Source organism: Falco cherrug, chromosome Z, assembly GCF_023634085.1.
Source record: "Falco cherrug isolate bFalChe1 chromosome Z, bFalChe1.pri, whole genome shotgun sequence".
In the NCBI taxonomy this organism is placed as follows: domain Eukaryota; kingdom Metazoa; phylum Chordata; class Aves; order Falconiformes; family Falconidae; genus Falco; species Falco cherrug.
The window spans coordinates 61,756,234-61,781,107 of record NC_073720.1 but is presented as its reverse complement, the minus strand read 5'-3'; the positions used below and the strand labels follow the sequence as shown (position 1 = coordinate 61,781,107).

The 24,874-nt window shown below is 40.8% G+C and overlaps 1 protein-coding gene across 1 annotated transcript in view; it reads right to left on the bottom strand.

Moving 5' to 3' along the window:
- Positions 1 to 415: 415 nt before the first annotated feature.
- Positions 416 to 24,874, bottom strand: part of CAMK4 (calcium/calmodulin dependent protein kinase IV) — a 170,263-nt gene continuing 145,804 nt past the window's right edge. Inside the window, exons 6-11 of the mRNA XM_055699196.1 lie at positions 19,844 to 19,934; positions 17,883 to 17,957; positions 11,129 to 11,204; positions 6,279 to 6,405; positions 4,124 to 4,276; positions 416 to 1,264 (exon numbers count right to left, since the gene is read on the bottom strand). Coding sequence (XP_055555171.1) covers positions 1,100 to 1,264; positions 4,124 to 4,276; positions 6,279 to 6,405; positions 11,129 to 11,204; positions 17,883 to 17,957; positions 19,844 to 19,934 — 687 coding nt within the window. The 3' untranslated portion in view covers positions 416 to 1,099. The remainder of the gene's footprint in view (positions 1,265 to 4,123; positions 4,277 to 6,278; positions 6,406 to 11,128; positions 11,205 to 17,882; positions 17,958 to 19,843; positions 19,935 to 24,874) is intronic.

The following is a 24,874-nucleotide window of genomic DNA, read 5'->3' as shown; positions in this document are numbered from 1 at the left end:
TAATTTTGCAAGCTGATCCATGCACACAGCTTTGAACTTAAGACACAGGAGCTCTGGGTGGATGCAAGGTTTGTGCTGGTGGATCACTTTACAGGAGGGGTCCTTCATTAGGAAAATCTGGACTAATTATGCTGACGAGTGGAAACTGATTACTCACGAGGGTAAACTATCTGGGAAGAAACTAGATTATACTACTTGCTCCCAGACCTCGTATAAGAGTGTTACCTCAGAGCAAAACCATTAAGTGTGGAACAGCTTCCTTCAAGCATTTACAACTTGCGTAATTGCAGATTATTCCCTTAGGCCCTATAAAAACATCTTCTAACTGCACAGTTTCAAAATGAATTAATAAATATAATGGTATTTCAAAAATTTGCATCTACTATAATCCCCTTTTAGTCTGTCATTTTGTTTTGCTAACACTTTACTAGAGAATGAAATGGCAAAAATCTGAGTAATTTTGGTTGTCATTAAAATGCTAGATATAAACAGGAAAAGTCAGAATAAGGCATTCTCAACACAAGCTTGAGGAACGTACATTTTCATGCCCAGTAGAACTAACATTTCAATTTCTTCTCGGAAGTAGTGGAATGTTTTTTGCATATAAATCCCCAAATACTTTTTGAATTTTACAGATAAAAAGCATTATTTCATACATCAGTTTTAAAAGCATTGGCTTGGTATTTCCTTCCTTTTGCCTGCTGCAGGACTAAATCTGGAAAGAAGCAGTTCAAAGAAACTTACAACATACAGAAGACACCTACTTCCATAAAACCAAATTAAATAGTATTTTGTTTCAAATGCCATCTAGAAACACTGGATAGATGTATACGAAGTATATGCATTCTGGTAGGTAGTTATTAATCCCCATGTTTTCACCTGCTGGTATTACTGCAAATAACACTGTTTCCATGACATGCCTTATGGAACAGTTTACTATTTTCATAAGCAGTCACATGCATTGAAGATCACCAGCCAGTGCATTTGGCACCCCAAAGCAGAACCAGAGAGGCCAAGCTTACAAATCTTTCTTGCTGAATGATGAGTTAGCTGGTGTATGAAATGACAGATCTCAGCTGAAACAAAGCAGCACATTGACCTAAGACATTTCTTCTGGAGCTGCTTCTGCTTCCTGAGTGGGTTTCTCTTCAGGTTTGCTGTCATGGACGGGAGACGGGTTACGGCTGGGCTTGTTGCTGTCATGTGCGCTGTGACCGCTGGCACTGCCAAGGCGAGTTGATGCCACTACAGCTTTTACTGCAGCCTAAGAGAGGGAGGATCAAGCAAAAATTCCTTAAAGGACATGGTCTGTCAGCACTGCAGCCTTAGCATCATCCCATTAGGGAATGTAACTGCATTTTGTCCTCCCGGTAACATCACATTCGGATAACTGCCTGGAGCTGGACAGATGTAGAAGGCCACCTGAAATACTGGACTGAGGTTTAAAACTGCTGCTTTCACAAGGCTACAAATTTTCCAATATGAACAGAATTTTTTTTTAGCTGCATATGCTGCATTTTTTTTCAGAAATTAATTCAGATCTCATGTTGAATTTAGATGGCAAAAAGAAAGTTATCTTCTTCATAATAACAGTATTATCACTGATTATTCCATGAAAAGTTCTCGATGGGAAACAATTTTTATCACTGTTGCACTACTGCATACTCCAAGCACAATGGTGCAGGGTACACAGGCAACTTACTACATATATATATATAAATACACATTGAGGATAGGCTCTCATATAACAAAAAAAGTCACAGATTGAAGACATGCATTACAACAGTTATATTACCCCTTGCCTTGGAGATTTTTATTGTCTGAAAAAACAAACATACAGAGGTGAAGGAAAGAAATACTAATCTCTGTATGACAACTCTAGCTATTTTTGACTCGGCTAGCTTTTCGCTTAGGCATCGCAGAAGAAGTGGGTTTAGGGGATGAGGAGTATAGGAAGTTTTTTGGGTGGTCTGCAGAGCTAACTATGGGGAAAAAAAAGAAAAGGAAAAGAATATGCTAATGAAAAATCAGATTATATAAACATCAGCAAGAAAGAAGAATCTGCTAATACAGAATATGAAGTCATAGTACAAGGCATGAGCCAATAAAAGTGGCAATAATTCTGACAGTGAGGGTCTAGACCTCTTAGCAGAAAAATCACACAGAGCCACATTAGTGGTGAGAGAGCTTCAGACAACAATCTACAAACAGAACATGCCACTCAATGCTATTATAATGTATAAAGATACTTTTAATGTCATTTCCTCCCACTAGCTGTGTGGATGTTTATGAAAAAAATTCAACACAGTTTATGAAGAACCAAATAATGACTGAGAGCTTTAAAGTTACTCTATTAAAACATGCCTTTAAATACAGAAAGCCTGCTGCTGGACTTGCATGGTGGAAAAGAGAGGATAATGTTATATTATTCTTACTAACAAAACAACAAGTAAAGTATGTATTCACTATTGAATTCACTATTCTGCTTTGCTTTTATTTTTTGGACAGCAATTAATTGCCTAAAGATTTATGGTTCATTTCATACATATATATGTGTACAACTATTAACTCTACAATAAAAGCTATACTCAGTTAATTCTCTTAACAACTGGAAATTTGGTCATCTACTCTTAAATAGAAAAAGCACTGAAGAAGTACTTATAAAAAGCAACAGTTTTTAAACACAGAACTATAAATTGGTTGACTATAGAGTTCTAAATAACCTGGGCTTCAAAAAAGTCTTGGTGATCAAAGGTGTAAAAATATAAGGAAAATCAAAATCATAATATGCAAAACCAGCATGTGTGTGTTTGTGACCTCCTGGACAGCTCATGCAGAAATAATGAAATTTATGACTCTGCTCATGCTCTGAAATCATTTTGATATAATAATGATGCATGGCATCTTCAGTGAATAACAGCAATTGTGCAGTAAGGGTACAGAAATCTTTCTGAAGAGAACAATGTTAATAGACACATTTACTCAGTTCTGCATGGGCAAAGCATACCTGTGATTTGTATCTACAGTGCCTGAGACCTTTGTAAATGACATTTCTTTGTTCTGTAATGATTCTCTGTCACAGTTCCATAACCATATCAAAAAAACCCCAAGTAAAACCAAAGTTAAGGGTCATTGTGAATTTGGTTTTGCTTGGGGGTTGTAAAGGTCTCAGATAAGATACTTTTTGCTCATTCCCCAGGGCTACAAGGGCAGCTTCACTGTGATGGTTGGTAATAATTTCTGTGCTGAAATATCCCTGAAAGTCTCTCCTAAGCAGACACAAATCTTTAACAACTGAAGAAAGGATTAGGGGAGAAAAAGGTTTCCCGACGTTATGTCAGCTAGATGCCCAGCTGCCTTCCATTTGCACCTAAAAATATTTCCCTGCTTCTTTTTCATGGTAGATACGCAGACTAGATGGTAAAGGAGCATACTGGTGATTCAAAACCTGATGTTATTTTCAGCATAGGTCCCATCCAGCCTTGCAGCACTTAATTTCCAGATAAAGAATTCTATTGCACATTTGCTGTCAAAGTTACCTGGAAATGCATGTTTTGGGCCTGTTAATGTTAACCCATGTATTTTATGGATCTACATGTCTGAAATTCTGACTCTAGATTATACAGAAGGATGGCTTAAGCTCTTGCTTTGTATTGATAGGTATAGAAATTGAGGGTGGCTTACACATCAAAATATGCTATAGTAGATTAAATACCTTCCACATTTACGAATGCTCATGAAGAAACTACTCAGAATTTTGTTCTTTCTGGTCAGTACTCTAAGGATGTGCAAATAGTACAGGACAGACAGATAGGCAGAAGCAAGGAAGGAAGAAGAGAAGAAAGGAAGAAAAGAAGGGTAAGGAATTTGTGAAAGCTGTGTATGTTCTCAGTTCTGTCTGTTTAGACAGAATTTTCTATCAACTTCATTTTTTCTATCAACTTTATTTTTATTTGTTTGGCTGCAGACATTTTCTAAGTCACCTTCAACTTTTTCATCTTCATTAGTCATCTTAAAAAAGCTTCCAGGAATGTTATCCTGAAAAGTGTGCAAGGTTTCTGCAAGGCTACCGCTCTAATTGCGTATTTCATAGACAAAACAGAGACTTTGTCCAGAGACTTGCCTTAAGTTTACGCCGGGCATTGAATTCTTGAAGTTTCTTTTGTGCATTGTCCATATGTGCAAAGTTTGCTGCCTTCCCTGTGACCCATGGGTGCTGCAAAGCCTGTAGAGTGGTGAGGCGTTTCTTGGGGTCTAAAATAATCAACTTTTTAACCTGCATCACAAGGAAGAAATACAGAAGACCATTAACCTTATTCTTCATGTATGCTTACCAAGCTTTGCATCTGGGGGTTTGGGAAGCATCTTAGTGAAACACATTCTAAGAAACCAACAAGAATTTGCATTCAAGTCTTTGCACATATTTTGTTTCTGGGATTTCTTGGTCCTCCGTAAGTAACATCTGAATAAAACAGCCATTAAGGGGGAAGAAAGGAGAAAAAAATATCAAATGGTTAGCAACATTTTAAGAGTATGCACCAAAGCAGCTGGCCAGTATCAGCCATAGACTTTTGTATGTCTGAACTGTCACATAAACCCTTATCCCCACTTTTGGATTTGGACAAGGTTTAAACTGGATTGGAAAGTTTAAATGCCAATGTATGCATCTCATGCAGATGTGAAATCTCATGTACACATGAACTAAAAACCACTGTACAAGTATTTCTCTCTTAGCACACTCTGAAACATTCTGTTATCAAGACCAGGGAAGCTGCACCTCTGCAAACACAACACTGGGATATTTTTGGGAACAAGAAACTGCAGACATACCTCTGGGAGTGGAGGTGTTACAAACTGCTGAATACGAAGTGTGTCCAGTAAAGCTGCATTTCATGGGTTTTGCTGTATGTGTGGACAAGTGGTGTTTTAAAAATAAGATGGGTGAGGATGGAGTAAAGAAGTACATAGACGGTACTTAGCAGAGCCACACTTCTGCAACTGTCCTGACTGCACACTCTCTTGGAGCAGAGTGCAAGTGAAGGCACAGGGCTCCACCACTGCTATGTACCCAAGTGTGGAGGAAGGACTCGCTTTAGCGCTCTCTGGCTTCCCTCCAAAGAGCCATTAAAGAAAGACGGTGCCCTGAAGTGGGTGCAGGAGAACAGGCATCATTGGACCCTGCTATGCACCCATGAAAGAGGTCAAGTTTAGCAAATCACTTCAACTGAACACCTCAGAACTTCCCACAGCATGGGTTTTGAGAGCCATGGGCTTCATCCTTACCTACAACTTGCTATACAGTGTTCAGACCTGAAACTCAGCTTTACTGTAGGAAAATGTTAGGGACCAGTTTGGACCAAAGATCTCTGTATAAAATAAATGAACAGCTTTGCTGCAGGCTGCTGTTTGTCTGGGTTTTGACAATACAATGCAGTAAATGATATTTTTTTGACCTTAGAAAAACTTCACATCTAACACAACAACAACAAAGTACTTTGAACTTCTACAGTTCTTCCATTTGAGGCATCTTGCGGTACTTTACAAACACTAATTATGTAGTATTTTATGGCACAGTTTGTATAATATGGAACTGCATTTGTGTCTTCAGTGCTAACGAAATAACTGAAGTGTGCAAGTTATTGTTGACTAAAAATCAAACTCAAGCATATCTATCTTTGCAGATCAGTATCTCCTGGATCCAATTTACTTCATCCATCAATAAAAGAATACAGTGCAGATAGCATGCCAGCCCTTGTATTTTGCTAATGGACCATATTTAAAATGAGTCATTCCTCATTTACTGAGAAAAAGCTTAAATGGACAGAAAAAGGCTATCAGCAAAAGCAGGGTGGAGGCGGCTTCACTCCTTTTTGTATTCTTCCTCTAAAATTCAGACTTGAAAACTGCATAAAATATAGGGCTTGTTTCTACATTCCCCTGGAGGTGGTTGCCCTGCAAGAGGAATGATGAAACATTTCAGAGCTAGAATGAAAGGCAGGCATGAACACTGTGACAGCTGCCAACAGTCTGTGGCTTAGTTCACAGAAGGACCTGAACATCCATGGTTTTAAGTGCAAAATTACAGCACTGGACTGACAGGGGATATTTAACAGCACCACAATATGCCAGAGGTAATAACAAGAAAAGCAAGGAGCCATATGAACAACTCATTAACCAATTATTCTGCCCCCACTCAAAAATGGACTCTTTCTCAGGGGAAGCAACTAGCCAAATACATATCAGCAAAGATACTCCAGTCTTATTTTTGCTTTACTTACTAAATCCTTGGCATTCAGAGACACATCATCCCACCAGGGTGACACAAAGTCATATTCACAGTTTAGGATTCTCTTAAACATGTATTGATCTCCCCTTTCATCATAAAATGGTTCAAAGCCACAAAGTCTGAAAGGATAAAAACGGAAGAAATTTATGAAAGTGCAATTAGTCTTGGGTTGTTCGAAACAGTTCCCGGTATTATCTTTCCCTGCTTCATGCCCTGTAGACCACTCTGGGAAACCAGACCTGGAGGTACTTATGAACTCCTAATTCTACAGAGCAGAGCAAAATGTGGTCATAAGCATTCAAAAGCACTGGGAAAGGTTGATCTAATTGTGAATTTCCCATTTTCACATGACTGTAATCGGAACTATGAACACAGGGACTTGCCATAAAAGTAGCTGTGCAACAGTTCATATCTGTTTACCTTCTACATGCCAATAAATATTTTCTAGCAGCTCTTCATTCTGCTGGCCTTAGGCCGAAGTCCCCTGGACCGTTTATCATTCCTCAGTCTGAAACCTTTGCTCACGCCTGCTCTATTCTCTGAGTCTTCTCCAGCTGTGTGTCTTTTTGAAGTGGGTGCTGGTTTCGGCTGGGATAGAATTAATTTTCTTCCTAGTAGCTGGTACAGGGCTGTGTTTTCGATTTATTATGAGAATAATGTCGATAACACACTGATGCTTTAGTTGTTGCTAAGTAGCCCTTACCCTAAGTTGAGGTCTTTCAGTTTCCCATGCTCTGGCAGTGAGCAGGTGCACAAGAAGCCAGGAGGGAGCAGAGCCAGGACAGCTGCCTGAACTAGCCAAAGCGATATTCCATACCATGGAATGCCATGCTCGGTTTATAAACTGCAGGGAGTTGGCTGGGAGGGGCTGATCACTGCTTGGGGCCTGGCTGGGCATCAGTCAGTAGGTGGTGAGCAATTGTACATCACTTGTTTTTCTTGAGCTTTATTCCTCTCTCTCTTCTTGTTATCTCTTCTATTATAATTTATTATGATTATGATTAATTATTATTGCTTGTTCATTAATTAATTAATTATTTTCAATTATCAAACTGTTTTTATGTCAAGCCATGGGTTTTACCTTTTTCTGAATCTCTTAGATAACAATTCCTGACCTTGGTTCTACTTTTTTGGACTGTAAGCACAGAGTTAACATGTTCAGTATGTTATCAGAATCCCTGTAAATCTTTCCTGAGGGATAGGAATTAGCTGAGGAACCACATTTTACCTGTGAAGTTAGAAGTTTTTATATGTCCAGTTAGGACTGTTTTTTTTACTATGATCATCAATGTACATTCTTTCATCCTGTCATCCACAAAATGTAAAAACCGTTGGCAGGTTTTAATAATCAGCCCTCATCTTTACTTAGGTAGCTTACATATTATCAAGAAATTTTATAATATCACTAAGGACCACATTTATGAATATATTGAAAAATACAGATCCACACTGCTGGCCCTGGGGAAAGCAAACTCACAGAAGTGGTTTCCATTTATACAATGTCCTTTTTTGTCATTTCATTGCACTTTAATCATGCCTGCACACATAATCAAAAATTTTAAAGTGAATTTCCTATTCAACCAGTAAGTATTCTGAGCTAAACGGAAAGTCTGATACTTTGTCTCCAGAAAATGCAACAAGCAATGAAATGATGACAGAAAAACAAGAGCAGACTGTAAAGAACAAGACAGCAGCAAATCTAGAAAATTTGACCTTACATTTTAACTTGGTTTTATATTTTTAAACCAAATTAGTGTGCTGACTGTCCTGAAAAAGGAGACAGATGTTCCATGAAGAAATGTGGTTTTGGGAGTGGTGTGTAGCTGTGGTTGGAACAGCTGCATCACTTTGCACTGCCAAAGAGGAGAAAACCTCCACTGTAAGCACATTCCGGGCACGCTACTAATTTCCAAGTCTGGCAGAGATGGATTAAAACACAAGCATCCAACCTCCAAATACCGGCTCCCACCTACTGAAGCAGTAGGTGGGAACTGGTCACTGTCCCTCTGCTGCTCCCCTCCTATTTGCCTGCCTCTCCCACCACCATTTCTGAGCTTGCTTCAGATGGGGTCCTACCCCCATGCTGAGGAGGGTTGTTGGACCACTAACTGGATCAGCCCAAACTGGCTTCTGGATACCAGGTAACTGGTACCATCATACAATGAGACCATGCTTAATTAAGGCTTGCTGTGACTGGGTTGGAAGCCTTGGAAGTGATTCTTTTATTTACTCCTGAAAATATTTTCATTGTAACTCACTACTATCTTCTATTGTTGCCTTATTAACAATTTCTATGGGTATGCTTCTATCTAAAAAAATTTTCCATTTCAGCAGACAGAATTCTCGCTACGTGCCAAATCAGGTGAATAAAACTAGAGGTGTGATTTCAAATTAGATAAAGTGAACCTGTAAACCACTTCAAAATAAATTAGAAATGATCAGACAATATTTTGTGCCCTTTTAAGTGAGTAAAAAACCACCTTTAATTAAATCCATGCAATTTTGACTACAAAGTGTCTGTGTTAGTTGGCCACTATCTGCATCTCAAATATGCTGTAGTGTTTCCAATCTGCCACTGGAATGCAAAACGACTGGTCCTCTTTGCTGTTAAAACTATAAAAGTGGCTTCCCTGGAATTAAAACAGTTATCATCAATAGGCCTTAATATAATTTGCCTCAGGAATAACTGTTCTGACAAAATATGCGTCAAAGTTTTTCTTAATCATATGATAAATCCACTTTGTATTGGTGAGAAGGTACAGTTTTATGCACGTCTTCTGTAGCATGGTAGTTAACTCTTAGATGCACTCTATTTTAGAGGCACATACAGCAATGTATTTTTTTTTGACCGTACATAAGTCATTCATACATATTCATACATGCATTCATACATAAGGCATTCCTTCTACTGAACTATGAGACTGAAACATGCAACACTGTCCTTTAGGCTGAAGGATTAATGAATTAGTTACTGAACATGTACTTTTCTAGTCTCAGCTTCTAATCCATCAGAAACGTTCATCTACAAAGCTTTAAACTCAATAGAAGAGTTTTAAAGGTGGAATATTGCTAAAGCTGAATGGAAGAGATGGACAAGTGATTTGACTAGCACCCTATTTGCCTGGCTTGTTCCTGTAGGTCAAATTGGATTTTGAGAGTGGAGGAGAGGAACAGAGGAAGTAAAGGAGTATCTGTACTGATGGTGTCCCATCCAGATCTGGAGTTCACATGCTTGTGTTTACACAGTGTTAAAAAGTGCAGAGGTTTAATGTGTCTTGGGAGCAACTCCTCAACAGCTGGAAAGTTTTGAAAGGCTGTACATAGCAAATATGTTCCAATAGGAATTTGCATTTTCTCACTTGGAGGTTGCCTACACTTAAAAGCAAGCTCTGCTTAAGGAAGGCTCTCAGTTTTAAGTACAACAGCTGTCCCTCAATCACTGAATAACTAAACAAGGCCATGGCTTAATCTAGGTATCTTTGTAAATGGACCACAAAAGTCACCGCTCCAATCTCAGGGACAGCCTTGCTGGCAAATTTCTCATCTCTGTGCCACACACGGACCACTAGAACTGATGACAAGTGATCACCTGGCAGGCAATATGTGAGATGGGATCTTCTACAGACTTGAACCAGGCCTTGAGACAAAGATTCACATTTTAAAAGCAGCAGATAACGAAATGGCAAATAGGAATATTGTAGCCTATTATTTACAGGCACCTGAAAGAAGAGCTGTGACTTATTTGAAGCTTATGTGCAGAACAAAAGATACTTTCTGATATTTCCATCAGTGTTTACATATCCTTACAAGTACTTTCAGTATAAACACTAGAAAATATAATTCGTTCTTTGCAAAAGACATAAAGAAATTAATTGTATTATTACATGCTGCATTTGCTGGACAGAGTTAATGAGTCCTAGAAGGGAAAAGATAATGGCCCAGATGTAGAAAATCCTCCATAATTTGAATGTATATGTATAAAATCTTGTTTTCTTCCCATAAAAGGCATCCTGCAAGTATTGTATACAACTACACAAGCAATCTTAATATCGGTGTTGTCAATGGAATAGATTATTTATTTTCCCATAAAGAGAAGTGTCAATACAGCAGGAACAATCTTCCTTTCTCAATAATCTTCCTTTGAAAGATTCCATCAATGCAATAAAATAATTACAGTGCTTACCAACTAAATTAGGACTAGCCATAGTAAGATGCAGATACAAGTGCCTACCTTTAGACACAGCTGTCTGAAAATTTTGGATTGTAGTTGCAGCTTCAACTGTTTAAAATAAGTACGGCCAGCATCACTCACAGCCCTCTGTCAACAGTGTCTTTGGTTATCTTGTAAGAAGTGAAACACTTCAACATTAATCATTTAACCCAACAGACTGATTTGCAGACAGACAGTTCAGGGCTGTTCCCTGCCTCCTGGCAGAGATGCTGTGAGACAGCAACACTGATGCTGCAGCCGCAGCTGCAGCAGTGTCTGTGGTTGACACAGATGGGGCAGCTGTATTTGGGAATATTCACAGGTATAACTTTTCCTTGCCTCATCTGTAGTTGAGAAGCTACTTAGGATCATGGTATGTCTCATAGTTTGTGTGAATGAAAATGAAAACATATAATGCTTTCTGATACTTGTATGCTTGTATTTTTGCTTTCAGCTGCTATTCATTCACATTAATAGCACAAATCTGCACAGACCTCACTGCTGTTCAGCAAGAAACATTATATTTATCAATTATATAACCTGAATGTTTTGCCATGCTCCTCTAGGATTTGATTTACTTAAATAAGATCACATTTAAAGTTCAGGATCATGCATTTTCCATCTGTACTTACAGGATGTAGGTGATAATCCCCAGAGACCACATGTCCACCTCAGGGCCATAGGCACATCCCCGTAGTATCTCTGGTGCTGCAGATGATAAAATACTTGTCAAGAAGATGAAAGCTGAATTCAGAAATAACAGTCACAAAGTCAATTTAAACTCCATGAACACGCCTGTCTTTTAAAAAGTTAGGGCCTGCTCCTTTAAGCCCTTAATTAGGCAAATGATTCCCTTCATTTGAGTATAAAGCAACAGAAGTCATGTCCATGCACAGCCAGAATAAAATGAAAAGTGGACTTTGGTATCAAATTGCTTTTTTTGGTGAAAGGAACCACAAAAAGCTACAGCAGCACTAGAGCTGCAATATGACAAACGAGGTGGTACTTTTCCTTCAGTATTTTAATTATTTACTTGGTGCTTTATTTGGGCTTTATTTTTGGTATTGTGTGTTAATTGTAAGGAATGATGAGACCATTTCAGGCAATTGCTTTTGCTGCAGTTCAGAGCAGGCGCAAAGACCAGGCAGTCTTGGGGGACTAGTTCTGTGACGGTAAAGAGGAGTTAATCTCTGCCCAAGAAGCTTGACAGACACACCTCAAGGAAAGCTGAGCAGACCGCTGTATCCCTCAGACAGTATGTATTGCTGCTGCATGTGACTGAAAATGTGCCCAAACTGTGATGTGCCTACTTCAAGCACCCCTGGCCCCTGAGCTCTTAACTCCACGCACCCACGAGGTTTGCCTCCAACTGGGCAAGCCTCCCTGGTCAAAGCTGCTGAGGTGGCAGGATGAAAATGCCACATCTCCAGAGGAAGAAAAGGAATTGTTCGATACTGGGGGAGGCAAGACCCTTCATTCCCTCACCTTTTGGCCACAGACAAAAATACCTAACTAATTTGGAAAAAAATAAAAAAGACACTACTGAGCTACACTTCCACATATCAGTAGCCCTTCTCAGCAACCATTGTTCTGTATTAATATCCATCCGATGTACAGGATGGTAGGATGGTAGTCATGAGCTCTATGATGCACATCAGATGGCTGCCACAAAGGACTTTATTGCACCTGCATGTATCAACACCGCACCATGTACACACATCTTCACCTTCCCACATTACACTTTCACAGCCATGATCAGCAAGGCCAAGAAGGGCTGGAGCTTCCCAAAATGTATGACAGCTCCTGCCTCAGCCTGAAGCTTTGGTTGCCCTTCTAGACTGCCCCAGGCTGCTGGCAAACTTGTGCTTTGCTCCCAGCCTGTGGGAGTTCTCCACTGGGGCAGCTAGCTCTCCCAAGGAACACGCAGCATCATCCAGGGGAAGCAAGGCTTCCCCAAGCATGACTTTAATCAGAGTGCACACAACTCCAAAACGGTCTCCAGGCAGACGGCTCAGACTTCTTCTGCTTACCTGAAGGATTTACCATGCAGGGAACACATCAAACATTTTTACAAAGCATTAATATAGAAGGCAAAAGACATGAATCTCTAAGTTTGCTACATACCATGTGTACATCTGGCAGCTGGGCAAATGCTTGCCTCTCTAAGCTCAGAGAGCTTACCCTTCTGCTAAGTAAACTGATGAACATGAGGGGCTGTTTTTGAGAAGGGATACTAGATCCCAACTCATTTAAACTCAGGTTAACCCATAGCTAATGGGACAGTCTACAAGCAAAGTAGCCAGTGCCCTCAGAGGAAGAGATGGAGATGGACCAAGAAAAGAAATGTTAACCATCATTCTCCCTGCCATGTTTGTTAATGTCACGTGAGGGGTTCTGAAGTAAATAGGACTGTTTTTCTGTTTAATGGCCAATACACTTCCTCTTTGCTCCAGGAAACTACAGGCTGGTGAGCCTCACTTCTATCCCTGGAAAGGTGATGGAACAGTTCACCCTAGAGGTCATCTCTAAGCATGTAGAGGAAAAGGTTATCAGGAGCAGTCAACATGGATTCACCAAAGGGAAATTATGTCTGACCAACCCAACAGACTTTGACGATGGAATGACTGGCTGGGTAGACAAGGGGAGGGTGGTGGATGTTGTCTGCCTTGACCTCAGCCTTTGACACCGTCTCCCGTGACTCCCTCACAGGTGAGCTCAGGCAGTGTGGGTCAGGCGAGTGGATGGGGGGTGGACTGAGAACTGGCTGGTGGCAGAGCTCAGAGGGTTGTGATCAGCGCTGCAGAGCCTGGCTGGAGGCCTGTGGCTCACGGTGCTCCCCAGGGGTCAGTGCTGGGCCCAGTCCTGTTCAGCTTGTTCACCAGTGACCTGGGTGAAGGGGCAGGGTGTCCCCTCAGCACGTTGCTGATGGTGCAGAACCGGGAGGAGCGGCTGATGCACCAGAGGCTGCGCTGCCATTCAGGGAGACCTGGTCAGGAGAGCTGGGGCAGAGGGACCTCATGGAGCTCAACAAAGGCAAGTGCAGGGTCCTGCCCCTGGGGAGGGACAGCCCCAGGCACCAGCACAGGCTGGGGTGACCTGCTGGAAGGCAGCTCTGCGGAGAAGGACCTGGGAGTGCTGGTGGGCAGCAAGGTGCCCGTGGGCCAGCAGTGTGCCCTGGTGGCCACGAAGGCCGGTGGGATCCTGGGGGGCATCAGGAGAAGCGTGGCCAGCAGGCCGAGGGAGGTGATCCTCCCCCTCTGCTCTGCCCTGGTGGGGCACATCTGGAGTGCTGTGTCCAGTGCTGGGCTCCCCAGTTCAGGAGAGACAGGGAGCTACTGGAGAGGGCCCAGCGGAGGGCTACGAAGGTGGTGAGGGGACTGGAGCATCTCCCTGATGAGGAGAGGCTGAGGGAGCTGGGGCTGTTTGGCCTGGAGCAGAGCAGACTGAGAGGGGATCTTACCAATGCACACAAACACCTTAAGGGTGGGCGTCAGGGGGACGGGGCCAGGCTCTTTTCAGTGGTGCCCAGCGACAGGACAAGGGGCAACGGGCACAAACTGCAACATGGGAAATTCCTTCTGAGTGTGAGGTAGAACTTTTTTACCTTGAGGGTGACAGAGCCCTGGAACAGGCTGCCCAGAGAGGTTGTGGAGTCCCCTTTCTGGTGGCCTTCATAATCTGCCTGGACGCAATTCTGTGCAGCCTGCTCTGGGTGAACTTGCTTTAGCAGGGGTTTGGACTAGATGATCTCCAGAGGTCCCTTCCAACCCTGACTATCCTGTGATTCTTCTAGGGAACACAATGTTTCTTTGGATGTCATCTTGCCCAGCATAGGGGCAGAAAACACTTTCTACCCTTCTTTTGCTTTTCTTATCTTTCCACCTCAGTATTGTAAAATGGCCACAAAGGAGACCAAAGATTGGTATATACACGTCTGCCTTGCTATTTGGACTGTGATTACACAGTTATACATCTTTCAAATATGATTTTTTAATGTTTCTAGAAGTTTGCTTTTGATGAATGGATTTGACCAATACATTGCTGTTAGTTTAGATGTTGGCTGTAACACTGATCATGAATCACTGGTCTGCACTGGTTTATTTTTATGTGCTACTGTCAGGAATCACTTATGCCCTTCATATTAAGTTCATTAAAAATGCAGTGTCTCAGGAAGTTAAGTTCTTTCTGACCATCTTCTTGTTTTCATTCCTTTGCATCATTTTACACATCCCAGGGACTGTAAATTGGTAAGTCTTGATGCCAAAGTATCCAGACTCCAGTATGTGTTTTTGTTGCTGTGTTCTTTCTGGAGAAGCTGCTGATAACTGAGTAGGCAGGATGTGGGAGTTGGCAGCCTGTGACTATCAATTATTCATAGTTTAATTTGGCATTTCAACAGTATTCCTCTTGGGTTTCCTCCACTTCTGGAAAGAAATGCTTGAGTATTTTCCAGGCACCAGGAATTCTGCATGGTCAGTCAACCAGGTTGTAAATCAAGTATTGCAAGTCCATGTTTGCAGGCATTGCAGGTCCACATCTGTAGTCACAAAGCTCCTTTCTTCTCTTCAAAACACAGACATTCAGCCTCAGCCCTCCCCACCAAGTTGTCCCTCCTCTGAGGGCTCCTCTATGGGAATAAACATAGTCCTACTTTTATAGTATACAAAGACAGGCATGAAAAGGGCTTAATACTAACTATAGTTTTATGGCATTTGTAGTATAACTGTCAGAAAAGAAGACAATCAGAACATTAGCAGCTAATACATGAAGTACAGTTTTACAAAACTAAGCAGACTGGAATTCAGTGCTATTCTAAAGCATACTTGGCACCTGTGTGTGCTTGGTAGAGAATGTCATACAAGGTAATAGACGTGTCACCTGAATTCCATTATCAGCTGTGCTATGAGGTAACAGAGCAATTTTATGGTCTACTCCAATGTCTTCTTTGCTTCTACAGTTACAAAAGCAAATGCCAAGTCTTTAGTTTCCATATGGCTTGGCTCAGCTCTGTCCAAAACTGAGATGTTTACCACCCAGCACACTGCTAGTAACTTGCAGCCTTTGTGGAGAAGCCCATTCATGATCTAAAGTTGAGCAAGAATAGCAGAAATAGGTTCCTCCACAAGATCACACTGGGTGTTGGAAGTGAGGATACACCATGGGAAGCCCAGAAGGCTTCTCCTCATGTAAAAGAGATCACCAGCCTCCCTGACCATTACTGGTTTGCTGACATGGAAGTGCATTGCAATGAAGGGCAAGTAGACTGCAGAGGCAGTCGTAACCCTCTTTTGCTGGAGGGGCTCCTCTTTTGCATATTCTGGCACTGGAGGATCCATTTCTGGCTCATTTTCTGGTTCCATGAGTCCTGGTGAGGTTCTGCACATGTCCAGGAGCTAGCTGTCCCTGCTCTGACAGTGAAGCTGTGCACAAGGGTGCTGTACCAGGAGCCTGACAGCATGCACAGGATGCCCTGCTGAAAGCTGCTAGACATTCTTCGAGGCTCCATCCAGCTGCTGGCTCCTCAGCCTTGCACAGCTCAGCACTGCCACGGGAAACTGAGCCAGAATCCACCAGGGCTCTGCCCTGCTCCAACAGACCACCCACCTACAGGCAGGCTGAAAGCTCTCCACGGGGATGAAGCATCCTACAGGCCTGTGCTGTCCCCTCTGACCTGGGGATGCTGCTGCTGGAAAGAAGTCTGCCGTGTGCAGGGGATGGCCAGGCTGGACACATCCTTGCCTGCAGCAGGATAAGCTCTACCCACAGCCCCACGGGGAGAGCAAACTGCTCCAGCCCCAAGAGGGAACAGCCACTGGGGCTTGGCAGCATGTTTTTAATTATTTTTTTCCAAATGAGTTGTATGCTTACTTTCTCTCTGCTGTGGCAGGTTATGCTTGAACTCTGTTTTTAGATTTTGGATTTGGGGGGGAGGGAGGGGTGGTGGTTCTAGTTATATCCTCTTTACATTACTGGTATCTGACATATAGCACAGCTATGACATTGTTTGCCAGATGTTATGCATACAGCAATTGTAACATTCACTCTCTGCACCACTTATTTTCTCCCCAAAGCAACGGAGAACCCACCCCCACCCCCACCCCCCCATTTCTAATTATTCATGGACTGTTACCAGTACTGTGTTTTTTCACTTGCTTAACAAAACCTCATTCTCCCATATGAAAGTGAGGGAACATACTTTTACCTAACTATGATTCTATGGAAATTTGTTTTAATTTGAGCTATCAGTGGTGGTTTTCTTGCATTCAGATTAGACGCCTTACATTATTAAAAGCTACAAGATGGAGAAGCATGAACTAGCTGTGATTTTGGAAAAAAACAGAAACATGTAAGAATAGGACAAGTGAGATGAAACACAATTTCTAAATTTTGTGCACATTTTCCACAGTTTAAAAAGTAGAAACTATCCTTAAAGGCCACCAACTGAAAAATATAAACTCAATGTTATTAAGTATATAATTTTCTAATTTCTAAATTATTAAAGGCATTCAAATTACCATCCTTGTGCAATACGGTGCTAAGCTTACATGTTAGACGTTTGCTCTGAAGTCACCTGTAAACATATACTTGTTGTAGTATTGTGAATGCACAGGCAAATTAGCCATTTGGTAAGCAGTGGTTCATGCCAACTCTCACTCTCTTGGTAAAACTGAAGAAAACCTACGATTTCGTTCTTACTTTGTTTAGGAGAAGAAAGGATTAGTTAAAAGTGCCAAAGCCTTCTTACTGCTGAAAGAGATGACTAGATCTACACCAGTCACCTCAGTTGACAAGATCTGCCACAAAGCGCTCCTTGATATTGCACTCATAACCCTGTTACACAGGTCCCACCACAGCGTGCACCAGAATGGTCTGAGTCAAGCCTGCATTTAAAATCACATATTTGCTGAAATTTTTTGGGTTTAGGGGATTAATTTATGACCTTACTCTAAGGAATAATTTGATTTCCTCCATCTTAAAAAAAATTACTTTAAAATAAATTCACTGTAAGCAATATTCAAATATTCATAATTGTGATTAACTGTATAAAGTTTTAGTGTTTTCTGTTATGTCTTTCATAGTCCAAATTTCTGCTGATGCCTCTCTACTATTATGTTAGTAATTTCAGCATTTTTACAACACTTGAACTTATTTCCATGCGAGCAATGAACTTGCACCGTAACATATGTTTTGATTATTAAACTTCATTGCTAGAGAATATGAGTTTAGTAAATTTAACCCCGTACCAGTTCTGAATTTTAGCTTTTATTTCTGTTTTTTAGGGGCTTTTTGAATTTTGACTTTAGGAAGAAGCATTTCAACTTGGAAAGAGAAAATGTAACAACTTCACATTAAGTGTGGCACACTGTAAATAATAAAACAACATACCACAGTACCCTGGAGTTCCACAAACAGTCTTCATGGTCACCTGATCTTCCACAATCTTGGAAAGTCCAAAGTCAGCTGTTAAGATTGTTTAGGAATATTAATATTCTTACTCCCTTGTAAAATCACTTTTTTTTTTGTTTACACTCTGTATATAATTATGTATTTATGCATTAAATGGACAGCACTGTTGTTTCCAGATATGAGGATCAATTTAAAGAATCTACCCAGACTGCAATCCAGAAGTAAAATTTGTCTGTAAAAATAAGTATTCCTGGCTCTTGCTTGACAGAAATGTAGCTCACATTTTACCCTGAAGGCTGCACAAAGCCAATAAAATGGGATGCCTAAGGGCATACATGCAGTGATCCAGAAATGCATTTTAGGTGTATATTCAGCTTCCACTCTGTGAGTAACCCAATAATCTGGGGTTAACAAATTGTGCATCAGTGATTTCTTGGACAATGGTCAGAGTACACAGTCCCTGCAAGAGAAAATCCCAGCAGTATTTTGATAGAAGGCTCCTGGGAGCATTGATGTTGTGCCAGGAGAAGTACTGATCACACTTTTTACAGTGTTTTTGCCTTGAATTACTACTTGGACAGCAAGAGCCTTCATGACATTACATGTTGTACTTGCATGACTCATTTTTTAAGACACAAAACCTGAACTCTTCACAACACTTTTAATTTTCACTGAGAATAAACTGAGCTTCTTCAAATTTTAATTTAGGTGATGACAATCTGGCCTTAAAAATGCAAAATAAAAGTATTTTTGTTTTATTACAGTAAATATAAAAGGGAATGTATTGGCTCAAGAACAGGATAAAAATAATTCATATTTTATTCTAGAAATGCATAGTTGGGATTCACTTGTCCCTAAATGATTATCCTTTATGTATTACTATTTATCTAAATAGAAATATACTTTATGTTTATAAACACTGCCATGTTCTTGATCTCAATAAGATCCTAATTTAAACAAGGTAATAACCTAACCAGAAGATGAAGAATCACATTTAGAAAAATACTTCAGAAGCCCCTACACCACTCTGTCCATCAAACTAAGGCCACTGGATGCTGCATTAAACTACCATGTTACAGCTGTTTAGAGCCTTTCCAGGAAAGATAAGACACCATCATCCTGAGATGCAAGACTTTCCTAGAAATTCATATTAAATTGCTTGGGACTAGTTCTTGGAAATCTGGCTCCTGAAACCCATGATGAACACTGGTCTGAGGAATGTGGCAATACTCACTTGCATTCCCCCATGCTTCCCAGTAAGGGAGCACAAGGTGATATTTCCACACTGGTTACATACAGCTCAGGTCCATTGCACAGAGCCCCTCTCTGCTCAAGCTAAAAGTGGGCATACCCAGCACTTCGCAAGCGCCTGCCATCCCCAACAGAACTGGTATAATACATCCCTGTACAGAAGAGCCTGGTCTCATCTTGCCCCTCCTCATCCCCCCTGTAGTGCCAACCATGCTTCAAGTAACTTTCCTATCCTCTTTGCAAAGATCATGTCTTCTTATCCCTCAAATCTGCCTTGAAAACACAAGCCATCCTTCTCAGTTTGCTTTCTACTGCTTATCAGCACATTTGTATTTTCATGCCAATGAACATTTCCTCTTAAAATACTAGTTTAACAAAATAAGGGACACAGAAGTGGTGCGTGCAGCTGTATGCTGATCTCATGATCCTTCCTGTTTCTCCCGAGTGCTTTATTCTCTGCTGTGTTCTGCACAATTTTGGCTATAAATTCTCTAAGCAAGCACCTAGTATTGTATTAGTTTTAAAAACACCATGCACAGCTGTGCTCCTGAAGTCGTAACTTTTTGTTCATTTGAGTATAAGTGTTATCTTCCAATACAGTGGTTGTGAGACATATATACTGTAAACATCAGTTAGCACATACTATTGGTACAAAGGGATTAGAGAAGCACACATTTAATGTGGCTCACCGATTTTTAGTGGTGCATCTGGTGCTGGTGTTGCATAGAGTAGATTTTCTGGCTTCAGGTCACGATGCACAATCCCATTTGCATGCAGGTACTAGAAGAAGAGAAAGTCAAAACATTTAAGTGAGAATAAAATGTTATGGTCAAGTATGAATTAACATCTTCCTAAGAATCTGTAGCAGCAGATTAGTAATCCACTACCTGTGTGACATAGAGTCACTTAACTAATTTTCAGCAGCTTTTTTTCTGCAAACTTGCTCAGACAGGATCCTTGGATGCATATCGTTATCTGAATAGGAAACTAGAATTTGGGAAGGCAAAGTCAGCATTACATCCATTTCAGAAGAAAAACATCTCAGGAAGTATTATTGGCTTTTAAAGTACAGTCACAGCTTCTAGGAAGTACTCTAATAGATGTTGAATTACCAGTCGGGCTCAGAGGAGGTAGTTGCTGCACGTTATAATATTCTGAGAGATAAGAAAATGGTCATACAACTATTAAATGGACACCTTTGAGAAGGACACAGTATGTGTTCTGGGCCAACTATAAAAGTACTGAGGCCCTGGAGCAGGCTTCTCAAGGGTTTTAAAACCATCCAGTTGCAGTCTCAAAAATCCATCTGTCTTGCCAAAGCACATGCAGTACATGTGAATTCACTCACCGCTGAATTCCTCTAAAGATGCTGTTCCTGCCTGGCACTAATGGAAAGAATTTCTGCAATATATGGTTGCCTTTTATACTGCTATAGACAGACATAGAAAAAATATATAATATACTGATAGACAAAAAAGGATAAACTAGTGAAACAAATTCTGTATTTCTTGCTGATAAAACATTCAGCAGAACCATCTGAAGGCTTGGAAGAAAGGTGCTTAAGGGTAGAATTACGCTATCTTATCTGAAGATCTCCTGGTCTACATTTTAGTAGCATCTCCCTCAGCTGTGTTTTCACTATTAAAAAAACTCTCTGTGTGCACTGTTATGCACCAAATGACAAATGACTGAATATTCATCCAGAAAGCACAGCTACAGTGTGCACTTGAGTTAGCATTTGAGATGAATTCTTGACTGTGTATCTCATTGGAATTTTAGTTTTTATAAGTTGCCAGTGTTCAAATAACATTATGTAAGAACACATTGCTCTTTCCTTGGGCATTGTTTTAGTGACACTAAGTGATTTCTAAGTGTATGTTTCTTACAGTACAGTAAGTGGTTTTTGTTGACTTTCTCTAAAACCATAAAGTTGCAGGATTTGTCATGACATGTCAGCCAAACACTCTCATCTACTTTACTTCACAGTGAAATCAAAAGTGCTTGTCCCAGCTATATTTTCAACAATGAGATAGCTAATCAGTTATCCAAGGTAAAAACAGGCAACGGTATATGGAAACTGATGGATTGCAGGCTGCTACATCATTTAATGCGGTCACATCAGCAGGGTGGCGCACAATCATGTCCACCCTGGATAAAAATACATCTTTATCTGCAATGAAGACATAACTTTAGCAAAGATGCTCCCACAGCATAGCACTGATGTGTTTGACATGCAAAGGTAATAACAGCAGCACACAGGGAGTGCACCAAAAGCAATCAAGTTGGAGTGGACAGAAAGAGATGTCTGAACTGATCTGTGTTCATGTGCTGTCAGTTTAGCTGACTCTGTAGGAGTGAGAAGAATCAGACATATCACGATCGCTTGGTGGAAAGCAGACGCTTTTGATTCATTCATACGAAAAATCTGACCAATTTTGTGCAGAGAAATGTTCCAGCCAAATCTGCAGTCTTTTAGCAGGTCCTTTTTTACACATGTCCATAATCTTAAAAACATTCTATGGTGTGAGGCTGAAAACAACAAAATTTTCTTCTCTTCCCAGAACTGCATTTTTGTAGGAGGGAAAAACTTGGGAGAAGCTGTTCGACTTTTCCTCCCTTTTAAGTCATGAAGTGACACTGGCTCACAGAGCTCCTTCTCAGACATAGCAAGAACCATAACCGATGACATCTGCTAACCGTTGTTAATACAGTTAACTGTAACTTGTGCCTTATGGCTGACTGACTTTTAACAGAGTAGTATTGAACTTGCAGTGTGAACTCTTTCTTTATTGCAAACACATAAGTCCTCATGTCACAAAAGTTCCTTCCTCTACCCAGCCTGGTATTTGCAGAAAACTTGCAGGATGGGGTTGCCCAACAAACGTGAATTGCCTCAATAACCTAGCCCATGTCTTTCAACTATTGCCACCGCAATAGTCTGAGCTCTCTCTCTTGTGTGCCCTCCTCACAACACCCACAGCTACTCTTACACTCTTCACCACACCTCTCATTTCCCCAGCATCCTAGCCCAGAATCCCCGCCCACTCATAGTACCTCCTCTGACCTCTCCCTGCAGTCTGCAGAAATACTGTCATGGTTGCTACAGTCCCTAATTTCAGTCCCTGCTGCTCTGTCCTCTCTCTCCCACTGTTTCTTTTGTTTGACTTTGTATTTAGTCACAAGATGGTACCAATGATGCCTGTGCCAGCCTGCATGTGGCATGGGCTGCCTCAAGCTGTCAGGTTATGGGGTTTAACAGACCTATTGTTGGCATCTCCTATCTTTGAGACCTAGCCTCATGTCAAATGAGGCTGGCCAAGAGAGTAAATAGTTTTGTTGTGAGCTAATAGACCAAATGGCAAAACAACCAAAAAAATCCCCAGTGTTTTCATTGATGCAGAGATCCCATCCTTCAACCACACAAAAGTACCAGCTAGCCTTGTGGATCCCCAGCGCTCTGAGGGGTGACACCACTGGCTGGACTTCTGTAAAAGGTAGCTGCCTCCAAAAGTCTTGTTATGAAAGGCATCTAGCACATGCAGCAGCCTCTTGTCCTCTAGTCTGAGCCACCTGTTATTCACTAAGCACATCTCTTGCTCCACAACACACTATGAATGGGACCTTCCAAGACTGTGTCCATTTTCAGCATTGCTCCCTTGCTTGGTAAATACCTTGGGACTTGTTTGCAGACTTTCACCAGTCCCAAGAGCTCTGCTCCCCATGTAGCATAACAGCTCCTGGTTTTGAAGATTACTTGGTAATTACATTGTCTGGTATATACATGAACAGTATTCTGAGTTAAGCTATCTTGATTTAGGAACAGATTTACTGAAATTATCCTAGCACACTTCATATAAAACTTATTGCAATTTATGTGTGTTCTGTTTTGATTGTTTTTCACTTTGTTGCTCACATATGATTTTAATGTGTCATGTTCCCTTGCAGGCAGCGTCTCTGCAGCATAAGTTCAAAGACTCTCCCAGTCTGGAGTACAGCTTTGGGCATTGCGTACTGTCATTGTGAAATAAACAGCCTGTGCTCTACTATTTATATGCTACAGCTCTTAATGACTAAATGAAGTGAGTAAATGAGAAGATCAGGGCCCAGGTATCAAGCCAGAGCAGTGTCCTGACTCACTTTACGATCTAGGCATTGCTGAAATATATCACTGTCCCCACCTATAAGATATAGATGACATTTGAAAAACATTTGAATTCTATGGATGGATGAAAAAATTTTTAGATGCACTGTGCAACAGTATAACATAGCATGCACATAAAATGTGATCATGACATTATACTCTTCTACTGCGTAAAATGTCCTGTTTTCACTTTCTTCTGATTTTCCATAGACAATGCCAACCACTAAAAGAAAATAAAGGCATGGCAGTTCTCCAATTGCAGCTTTGCTAATTTGTATTAGCAAATTGTGAAACAAGGTAGATAAAGAAAATTTATATTTACATCAACTTTCTGTATTTCCATGGCAACATTATATGGATACATTTAGTTATAGTCGTGTCCTGTAACATTTGTGTACTAAAATGTGAGATTTACTTGTAGAATAACAGCACTTTGTCTGGCCTGATGAGGCGTGGATGGAAGAGAGGCCTCCACAGGATCTCACAGCAAGGCCTGTGGAAGAAGACTGTGTGGAAAGTCTTCTTCATCTGAGCAGCTGGCGAATGGCACAGGGAAGAGAAATTATGCTTTCTCATATACCTTCTCCTCTGATTATTATTTTTTTTTTAATAGGAAGGCAGGTGCTCTAAATAGGGATAGTACTGATTTTAAGGAACATATGGCTATTCCATTTAGTGAAAGAGAACAAACAAGAAAAGGTAAAATGGAAACACTAGAAACCCTGAGCAGCCTGTATTAAATTAGTGAATTGACATGCAACGGAACTAAAATTAATAGTGAAAAAATATATTTGTGCATCCTATGATTACACTTCTTTTTGAGTTGCTTTGGCCAACGAGGCCGAAGGAGGCCAGGTGGGTGAATCCGCTGTGCTCCAGGCACACAGTGGGGTACTGCACTATTAGTGTAAAGCATCTCAGATAATCTGGGAGAAATCTAGCAAAATTGAGTATGATAGTCTCATTACTCTTCGATAAACGTTGAGGACAGACTCAGTATGACACTAGGTGGGAATACAGGCCTTTTCCTGAAAGACTTCCCAGTTAAAATAAAGGCAGCCTTCATCTTGGGCTTTTATTCCCATGGTACACAACAGCAACTCATGACTAAGTAATGGCTGTGACTCTAATTGTGACTGCAGCAGAAAGATATTTTACTTTTTTAAAGCTTCTTTCTAATTGCTGCATAGAGTTCCTTTTTGCTCTTTGTTTTATGCTTTAATAATTCAGGTTCCTATCTAATTTGAAAGATTTTATGACAAAAGGACAAATGAAGACTGCTCTGGCCTTTTTCCTTAATTTTACTTATGGTACCTATTACACAGAAGTGTAGAAAAGTAGGGCTGAAATAAACCTGAATCATCCACTCCCCTCTGTGCTCCTTGGCAGCATCAATTACCTCTACAATGGTTGTTTGTCCAATTTATGCTTAAAGACCTCTGATACTAGAGACTCAATAATTTCCACAAGCAATTTATTACAGGGCTATGCTCTCTTGACTGTTAGAAAGTACTTCTCTGTGGTTTGCCTGAATCTTGGCAGGGGCAGATGAAGCCCTTTACTTTGTTCCTCATATACC